This window comes from Ammospiza caudacuta, chromosome 5 (genome assembly GCF_027887145.1).
Source record: "Ammospiza caudacuta isolate bAmmCau1 chromosome 5, bAmmCau1.pri, whole genome shotgun sequence".
Classification (NCBI taxonomy): domain Eukaryota; kingdom Metazoa; phylum Chordata; class Aves; order Passeriformes; family Passerellidae; genus Ammospiza; species Ammospiza caudacuta.
In genome coordinates, this window is record NC_080597.1 from 42,521,402 (window position 1) to 42,531,944 (window position 10,543).

General features: G+C 43.8%; 1 protein-coding gene across 4 annotated transcripts in view; it reads right to left on the reverse strand.

Annotated features, from left to right (window-relative positions):
- TBC1D15 (TBC1 domain family member 15) overlaps window positions 1-9,909 on the reverse strand; it is a 35,714-nt gene extending 25,805 nt beyond the window's left edge. The window contains exon 1 of one of the 4 annotated variants that reach the window (XM_058804513.1): window positions 9,850-9,909. In XM_058804513.1, the coding sequence (XP_058660496.1) occupies window positions 9,850-9,873 (24 nt within the window). In that variant the 5' untranslated portion in view covers window positions 9,874-9,909. Of the gene's footprint in view, window positions 1-8,740; window positions 9,239-9,849 lie in introns of those variants that run through there. The other 3 variants (XM_058804514.1, XM_058804512.1, XM_058804515.1) reach the window with 3 other exon arrangements.
- Window positions 9,910-10,543: the final 634 nt, after the last annotated feature.

Here is a 10,543-nt window from a genome sequence, read left to right on the forward strand (position 1 = left end):
AAAAAGAGCCATAAAATTTACCTAATTCATCCTTTCTGTTTTAGTTTTGCTGCAATTTCTCTACCTTTAACACAAGCAAGAAATTTCAGAAGTGCTCTAGTAAAGCAGAAATATCACTTGGAAGAAATCTCTAAAGGTCACTTAGCACATCTCCTGCTTGAAGGACTATTAACATCATTGCCTTTCAAATATTGGAAGTCTTCCTTCCTGTTCTCCATTACAGTTTTTTTCTCTTTTCTATCAAAAAACCCCACCCTAATTACTGTCCAACATGATACAAAAGAAATAACCAGAATTCTGCAAAGAATAAAACAAAATGCAGATCATCACTGGTGCAATTATCTGTTTTCAAATTCAGTTCTGTTCAAACAAGGCAACCTCGATGTTTATTTAAATTTTACCTTCTAGCTATTTGGACCTGATCTATCATGAAAACTAGTCAGAAATATGAATCAGTCATCAACCCTTTGGACAGCTGCTCCAGAAAGAAAAAATAAAATCTATTTGTATCAGAGTTATACTGGTAGCAGTGCACTTCTGCCAAAAATGTATCATAAAGTATACCTTCTCAGTCTAGAAGGTATGCCATCTAATAACTGGTTTTATTATTCTTTTGTCCATTAATCTCTCAGAAGGACAAACACTTCCTTTCATGGAAAAAGAAAATGTGTTTCTAATGCTACAGTTGTCATGCAACTGAAAAATCTTACACTGCTCTTTGTAACAGCTCCAGCTCCCTGTGCCATGCTCCACCAAAAAACCCAAAGCACACGCTCAGAATTTCAGACTGTGTCTGTAAAACAGAGGACTTGTCACAAAGCACCTTATTCCCCTCATACTATTATTTAAGAGAAAATCTTCTACAAGTTTGAAAGGCCAGAAGGCCAAGCTGCTGAGATTCTTCTTTTCCAATCACAAGTATGATGTACTTACTGACTTTTTCCAACTGCTAACTAGAACTGTAACTAATTTGAAGAAAGAGATAACATTATTGTACAAAAGAGTATCTAGACGTTTTTTCAGTTAATCCCTCTGCAAAACATTTTGGGAGTTACCATATTGAATTCTTCAAAATCCTGAGCCACTCTATTCAGCACTACTTTGTAAGGTAACTCCATAAATGCATTTGAACAAACTGAGTTTGGGAATGTAATTCTATAGTGGCAGCACCTGAAAATTAGCTACATTGAGTGGCTATATTTCACACAGTGTTCTTAGCAAGCTGAAAATTCAAAAATGCCATTAAGTATTCTTACAGTACTTTACAGTTTGTTACAGATTTTTGTTTTCTGGTACTGCAACACTGACAAGCTATTCAAAATCAATTTAAAGAGGAAAAGTAATGTTAATCTACAGGTACAAGTAATTAGTACTAAGGAAAGTATCAAACTGAAAGACAGTATACCAATAGCTAGATTTGACTAAAACCCCATCCACCAGCAGACAACCACTACTACACTTAGCAGCTCAATCTCACACACCATGTAGCCTACAAAGGTTTTTGCCCAGGGCCTCTGCAGCCCAATGCTCAGGGAAACGCCTGGTGAGTCAGCACACGTGGACCTCTTAAGCATTCAGGAAAACAGATTTCAAAAGTAACTAATGGCTTCACACACTGACTCTTGCCTAAGCAGTAGGTTACTGCAGAACATGCAAAAAGGCAGCAGATGTTAGAGGATTACCTGAAGCATCAGTAAAATACCAGGGACTTGTGTAAGGTCTGCATGCAACAACTGCATAGTGAGATCCTGCTACGTATGGAGAGAACAGAAGGAACTATATACAGGCAGGGCAAGATAATGAGACTGATGCCCCTCATTAGCTGTTGAAGTAACTATAACCCCTCCAAACCCAACCCAAATCTGCTTCAGTACTACCTGTCAATGCCCTCGGCGCAGGAAAGCAACCTTAACTGCATGAAATCTTGATAATCTTTAGCCTTTAGTGAACTAGGAAGGCCTCATTACCCACTGTGTGAAAGAATTCAAGAGAATTCAATTTTAAAGAATATTATCTGCTCAGTTAGTCCATTATGCTTTTTGTATTACAAGACAGGAAAACACACTGCTGGCTCACCTTGGTTTTGCACTATTTATTATTTTACATATGGGCTCTTCCATATTTCACATGGGCTCCTTTACAGAGGTAAGAAGAAGGTGGAGACTCAATCTTTTGGTTCGTTTTCATATGATTAGAGCCATCACTCTTCCCCTAAATCTACACAAAATCACTAAGCCCATCATCATAAAAAAAAGACAAGTTGATGTTAATAAGTGCATACCACAGGTCACTAGATAAGTTGACATGTTCCTAGGATTCCCCAGAATTACAGCCCTTCCACCCATGCAGCTAATAAGAATTCTGTGTTCTGCAGTCCATCCACTGAAACAGAACCTCAGGGAAGAAAAGCCGCTTGTGTTGCTCAAATGCTCGAGGCCAAAACAGCTGTCCACCAATGACAGACCTCACTACAGATTTAAACAGTGATTGTTCTGTTCTCTTCTGTACCTGTTTGCAAACATCTACTGAACTGCCCACAGAGAAGCATATGTCACAGGTTTAGATGTTATTACCTACATGAAAGCCAGACTCTGTTGGTTCCACAACAAAAACACAAGTGAAAAAAAGAAGAGTGCTTATCAAAAGCACACACCAATGCAACCAAAGCAAATGAAGATGTAATGTGACAGGAGCTACACAACTTTGAAAATAACTTGATTTCAAACAAATTTTAATTATATCTTGTGGCTATACACTGAAATTACTGAAAGATTTTCAGACATTTTACTAGCTTAAAGCTAGTTCTGTGCAGACCAGATTTATCCATCCTTGGTATCCTTAAGTTCCTAAAATACTTCAAATCATAAGCATTACTTCAGGCAACTTAAGACTGTAAAAGCATTCAGCTGGCAACTTTTTTCTCTAAGAAAATCATGGAGACAGTAGGAAAAAAGTTAGTGTGATTTAAGTATCACTTTTTAATAATCCTAAAGTTTCAAGTTTGAAATAAGATGTACCCGAGAAGCTTATGAGCATAAGTCTTTCCTGCTTATAAAGCAGTCCATGCTGGCAGCGTACAAGCACAATTCACAGCATATTTATTTGTCCAGTTCTACTGAACGAAAACTACACCCATTGCCTGTCTGTTTCAGAATCCCACCAAAAGCTGAAAGTTGATGCAAGTTTCCAAATGCTAGTGAGCCACTTTCACCTGATTCTTTTTTTCCATGGGTGCTACAGAGGTTAAAGGCAAATTCACAATTCATCTGATCAGTCATTGAAAGCACTGTTCCACACAGAGACAACAGCTATTCCAACTCGTATCCTGAGTGAGGGTCTATAGAAACAGGGAACCACAGCAGAAAATTCAGGAAAGCTGCACAAAGCAATAGCTGCCTACCCACCTACTATTAAAAAAAAACAGATGGAAGCAGCAGGATGTAGGCTCAGTTTACATGTCATGGCATATGCTAGTTAAGGTTCTGGAAAACTCTTCAAGTATTTATAGTCTGTGTCCAGCAAAAAATAGGTTTCTGAAGTCCCACCATTGCCCCAGTAACATTTTCTGAGAAATAAATGGTATCATTCTTAATAACATAAGGACACAGCATGGACAATGCATATCTCCATATTTTTTTTGTTCTGTTTACACTGAGCAGCAAACAGGCAATGTCTGTAGCATTTTTATTGCTAAAAACCTGTATGAGCAGAAGGCCTTGGGATGCTACAGCACCACCAACAATATATGAGAGAATACAAGCAAAGCCTTGTGATTTAATGCTTGCCATTTGATAGCAATTTACAGCCCTGTGCTACCCGCTAGTGAAAGATGACAACATTGCACCCTAAGACAATGAAGTACAGACAACAAATAAAAGGAGAGCTAAGATCTGGGGCTGCCACAGAACAGGATGGTCCTGCCATCCTCACCCATGTATTTTCCACCCTCCCTGTGCTGAGCACCTAAGTATTGGCTGTCACCACCTGTACTGATTGTTGTATCTCCTGTTCCTAGGTCTGTAACATGCCAACAACCTGTCAAACACAGAACAGTTGACAGAAGGAGAAGCTGCAACTCTCCCAGCCAGTTTGTCCCATGTCTCAGACACTTCATATTCTCACCCTGTGTTCTTGGAGAGTGTGTTCCACTCACTCCCCTTTTCTGCCACCAAGTACAGCTCAAGGCCAGCACTACTCTGCCAAAATGCCATCCAGCATCTCATAACAGACACAGTTTGAAGCTCTTACATAGTCAATGAGCCACTGCTCTGGAGTAACTAATTATGGCACAGTGTAAATACTGGTATTAACAACTTTTCAATAGCAGTTACTTCATTTTTTGCCTCATGTTAGGGAATCAGGTAGAGGACCTCACCAAGGGTTCAACAGCTGAAACAGCAAATGGGAATGCTCATAGAAAGTGACTGAGCAGAAAAGTCTCAATGTTCTGCAAACTTCAAATTAAGGAAAAATGGCTCTGTCCACAAACATCAACAACAGATACAGCAGCTGTGCAGCACCTTATTTTCAGATTCTGATGGAAAGAAAACAAACAAAAAATGTTACACTGTAAGGAAACAATTACAGGCCAATAAAATTAATTCAATTCAGAGAATGGTTGGCCTAAGTGACATCACACCCACAAAAGAAAGCATCTTAGTTTAGAACTGTGCATTAAGTAAAAAGAAATATAATTCAATATAAATTACATGATATTGAATATAATATAATTATACTGCTTGAATTTCCATCTTCCTCTTTGGAAAAGCTGATGTTTGCCCAAAGCTTACTCACATATCCACTGCTAAGGTGTCACTGGGCACAGTGATGTACCTGCTGCATGTGGAGTCTGTTTCCAAGGACTAGGTGCCAACACATTAGAGTGTCCTACAAAGCATCCAGGCAACATTAACTTGGTCAACTTACTCTTCTGCTCCACAGAAGACATGCTACAATATCTGGCATTCAGCTTGTAATAAAATGCAAATCACAGAATGGTTTGCGTTGGAAGGGACCCTAAAGATCACCTAGCTGCAAGACCCCCACAATGGGCAGGCAACATTCCACTAGACCAGGTTACTCACAGCCCCATCCAGCCTGGTCTTGAATACTTCCAGATATAGGGAGCAGGCAACCTCTCTGGGCAATCTGCTTCAGGGTCTCACCACACTCAGAGCAAAGAACTTCTTCCTGATACCCAATGTAAACCTATGCTCCCCCTTCAGCTGAAGGCTATGACCCCTCATCCTATCACTACATTCCTCTGGAAAAAATCCCTCTCCAGCTCTCTTGTAAGCCCCCTTTATGTACTGGAGGGTGCTCCAGGGTGTCCCCGGAGCCTCCTCTTCTCCAGACTGAAAAACCCCCACTCTCTCAGCCTTCCTTCATAGGAGAGGTGCTCCAGCTCTCTGACCATCTTCATAGCCCTCTTTATTACACTGGATCTATGCCTATGGTGGGGACTCCAGAGATGGACACAGCGTCCACGTGGTGTCCTATGAGGGCACAGGAGAGGGGGAAAATCCTCTCCCATGATCTGCTGACCACACTGCCTTTGATATGGCCCAAAACACAGTTGGCCGAGCTGCAGGTGGACATTTGAATGATACTGAGCTCTTCACCCACAAACACCCTCAAGTTTTTCTCCCTGAGCTCACCTCAATCCATTCGTCACCCAGACTGTACTTGTGCTTGGGACTGCCCCACATTTGGCCTTGTTGAATCTTGCATGCCTTTTGTTTGCTGAGCCTGTGGCTCAACTTTTTTCCCAAGAAAGTAAAATTTCACACCTGCTAGTCTTAAAGATGCCCAATTTCTAAGTAGGGAAGGGGTGGTGAGGGACAGAGCCCCACAAATGTTGCTCATGTTGTGACAAATACGAGAAAGCTCTCAACACCAGGAACTACATAAGAAAAGTCTCCTACTTGACCACACTACATATTTCAAGCTCTGCCTCGTGCTCTGAAGATTTCTTGAACCACAAGTATTTCTGCTACTCATGCAACAACAGCAGGGTATCAGTGAAAATATAAGTCTGTTCAGTGAAAATATAAGTCTGAGAGAGCAAGAGCTTCAGGTAGTAACCCACGGGTCCCATTGTAAGCAGTTCTGCAAAGAGAAATCCTTAATGAATAGAAAAAAGAAAGAAAATATAGAAATTTCAGAAATATCACTGAACTGCTATACATTCAAGCATAATAAAGCCTTAAATAAATTCAAGAGAGATAGTCTTCTGTTCACAAAGAAAACCCACAAAGTACAGTATAATAAAAAAGAATTATGATTGTATTCATTGTAAATTATAAAGGCTGAAAAAGATATAACAAATGTTTAAATCAAATGTTTAATAAAGTGGCACAACAATGCACAGTACAGGAGTTTTGTGCACTCACATTTAACTAGTAGAAGGTGGAGCAAGACATTGCCTATCCCACAGAATAGGTATACACCTAAAATAACTCACTGTGTCTTTGTCAACAAAATACCTAAAAGATGCAAAGTTAGTTTGAACATTCCAAATTTAAAAAAAAAAAAAAAAACCAAAAAAACTTCCACAGTAAACACAAATCCCCTCCCCAAACATACAGCACTAACACCACTATTTAGCAATAGCTGCAGTGCTCCTTGGACACTTCTAGTTGCTGAACTGGCCAGACATCTGAGCTTAGAGACAAAGCTCAGATGTTTGGCCAGTTAACACTCTGAAACTTTAACTCCAAGAGCAAGAGCACAAGCAAGTGAAAAATAACTTATCTGACAGCCCATGTGTCAATTGGTAACCTGAGAAAGATTTAATCGCCCATGTGCTGAAGATACTCTGAACTCCAAGAACATTAAAAAAGTATCATTACTGTCTTTAGATCAGCTGCAATAGTCAGCTGTATACTGACAGACTGAAATTGAAGCTTGCACTTCTCAACTTTTTAGCTCATTTTCTGACGTGGTTTTCTGTTATAAGGGTGAATCCAGAATAGGTTCTCTGAATACAATAAACTGCCATTTGCTAAGCAACAAAAAGAGAGAAAATGTACCTGTTTTCATAAAGTATAATATATAAATATACCTGTTTGCATAAAGCCAAAAGCTCTGAAAACAAATGACCTTATTACCAAGTTACTTCCAGAAAAAAACTGGCAACTCTAAGAAAGGGCAAAAAACTGAAGTTCACACTGTTCTAGGGCAGACAGTCATTTATAAAGAATGAGTCATGACTCCAGAATTCAACAGCAGTAACTTTTCCTGAACAGAGTTAACTATCCATATAAAGAAAAACACTGATAAGAACCTCATGAGAAGTTCCAGCAAGAAAAAAAAATCACAGGACAAAAGTCCAAGTAAAGTAGTACATGAGATAATCACATTTATAATTCATATCCCATTATTGTATGGAGCAGAAACCAGAGACTACATGAAACAGCAGGATTCTGAATCTACTGATATTAATAAGGTCTGGGAAATAAAATTAAAAATAAAAACAAAGAAAACAAAAAAACAAACAAAAGCCCCCCCCCCCCCCCCAAGCCCAAAAAATAGAGAAGAGAAAGGCAAACAGGGTAAAAATGCAATAGAAACCACAATCTTTTATGGCTTGCTGAAACAAGTTTTTGTGAAAGCTGAAACAATGCAGGTTATCCCAGCTGCTTAATCCACTGGCATGGCATGAGCTTTCCATGGGAACCACTTTGTGTAATATTTTGCAGAAAAGAGCACATTCATTAAAATACATTACTTTCATGTGATAAGATCTGCCACATGAGAATAAAGTACTCCACAAACTAATGCCTACTAATCCTTGAGAAGGCCACCACCTGAAACACCCCATTATAACATATTGCAGAGCCAGAAGGAACACTGCAGTTAACTTATGACATCCACAGCTTGTGCAGACACTGAAGTGCAAAAGGCCTGAAGTGAGAATGCTGGGTCTGTACCAACCTACACTGCATTTATTCTACCTGGAGTGAAATTTCATTAGTTTGTAAGCCCTCCCAAAATCCTGCAGCCACTCAAAGGAACAATTTGTGGTCCAATGTGCTCCCAACAGAAAACTAACCCAGACAAAAGTAAGCACAGTTGTATGTATTATTTCAGCTTGCTACATCTAATTACTGACAGATCAAATGAGTACAGTATCCAAGAAAGCAACAGTGCAACACACAGGTGGGGAAATACAGAGAAGGATGGAACTGCTCCTGAGAGCAGTGAAATGTCAAACCAGCCCAGCCACTTCATGAAATTTGAGAAAACACAACTGTCATTTTTCCTCTGTGTTAAAAGAGACACAGCAAAGAATGTTACTGAATTAGAGTTGCATTAACAAATTGCATTAGGACTGTGGACGTGGCATAACTAAAACAGTTTTGCAACATCTTGGAGATTTAATCTCAGGCAAACATGGCTCTTGGAAAGGAACAATGAATACACAGCAAATTTATAAACAACTAATCCACAATCATTCTAGCATCTCATATAATCCATCACAATACAGCTGCTTTCACGAGAGACATCCTGAAGAAGATCCCGATAAAAGCCTAAGTGGAAAACCAAAAACAACCTGAAAAATTAAAACATTTAAATATTTACCAAAAAAATTAAAATATTTCCCTTCATCCAATAAACTTCTGTATTGATATTAAAATGGGTAAAACTAAAAAAGGAACTTTTCTGTATACATAAAAAGTGGATGTGCATAGCTAGAAACAGCTGGGAGAACACTACGGCTATCTTTATATTTACACACCTAACAGCAGTAAAGAACATTTAAAAAAAATTCGAGCTGCACAAATTGCCTGCTCCAACAATTCTGATTGAAACGGATCTGCTTTCAACACCCGGACGGAATTTTGGTGCTATAGCGAAGGGCACTCCTCAGCACCCGCGGGGAAGCGCAGACGTGGCTAATTACGGGTGTTCTCTTGCGCCGAGATCAGCGTGAACTGAAACCATCATCTTCTGGCCCGGGCTGGAACAGTGAAACCGCACACTATCACACGCTCACCATGGCTGCTACATACAATCGGACACCGCACCGAGATTTTAAATCCTAAAGAAAGGATCCACGTGCTCGAGAACACCGCGCTGCAAAGCAACGCTTTCATAAGAAAGAGTAATGAAATAAAACTATTTTTACAAAAAAACCAATACAGACACAATTCGTATGTGTTGGCGGGGGCGGAGGGAAACAGTGGGTGTTGCTTGTACCTCCCCCTCCCGCGAGCTCAGTCCCTGTCAAGCAATAATGTTTCGCTCCAGAACGCTCGGCAAGAATCCGCGGCGCACCAAAATTTTTAAACTACTAAACTATGGGACTGACAGGGCTTTGTACGCACGCCGGGGGCAGCTTCCCACCCGCTACCAGCGCGCAGGCCGGGGAAAAGGCCGCTACCGTCCCTGAGCGCCTCCGGGACGCTCGGACACGTAGACGGGACAAGCGGCGTTCCTCAGCCTCAGGCGGGGAGCCAGCGCGGCCGCGGGGCTGCCCTGTCCTGCGGAGAGCGGCCTCCCGCCACCCCGGGGCCAGGGCCGGGGCCGAGCTGCCGCGGAGGCGCGGGGCGCTGCCCGGCCGGCAGGTGCGGGAAGGGCCCGAGTCCCGCCCGAGGCCGCGACCGCCTCCGGCGCAGAGGGTCCGCGGCCGCTGCCAGCGCCCGGCTGGGTCCGCCCGGGGCCAGGACGGCACCCGGAGACGCGGCCCCGGGAGGCGACACCCACAGGCAGGGGAAAAGGCGCCCGGCCATTCAGCGGCCCAACCCCCCCTCCCCCGCGACTCCCGCCAGCTGGGACGACCCAGCGCCCGACACGGCGCGTCCCGCGGGGGGAGAGGCCGGCCCCGCCACCGCCCGCCCCCGTTACCTTGCCGCTCGGCGGCGCCGCCATGTTGCCCACGAGTGTTTATGGTGACGTCGCACTCCTCACGTGCTTCCCCGCCGCGCCACAACAACAGCGTCACTGCTGCGAGCCGCGCATGCGCACGGCGCGGAGCCCAGACCCGGGAAAGGCTGCGGGCGGGACAGGGAGCGAGGGCTGGGGCTGCGCTGTGTCACAGGCTGCGGCCCGGGACAGGGAGCGAGGGCTGGGGCTGCGTCGTGCTGTGTCACAGGCTGCGGCCGGGACAGGGAGCGAGGGCTGGGGCTGCGCTGTGTCACAGGCTGCGGCCCGGACAGGGAGCGAGGGCTGGGGCTGCGCTGTGTCACAGGCTGCGGCCCGGGACAGGGAGCGAGGGCTGGGGCTGCGCTGTGTCACAGGCTGCGGCCGGGACAGGGAGCGAGGGCTGGCGCTGTGCTGCGCCGTGCCGTGCCGTGCCAAAGGCTGCGGCCGGGACAGGGAGCGAGGGCTGGCTGCGCTGTGCTGTTCCCGACGGTGGCCGCGGTCTCGTCGCTCCTGTTGAATCCCTGTCCCGGCCGCAGCCCTCCGGGAGGTTGCCCAGTGTGCAGCCGCGGGCCCCGCGGCGGCCGGGGCAGCGGTGACCGCTCCACAGCGCGGCGAGGAGGAAAGGGGATTGTTGCTCTTTTTATTTTTTTTTTTCTTTTTTCCACTCTCACCCTTT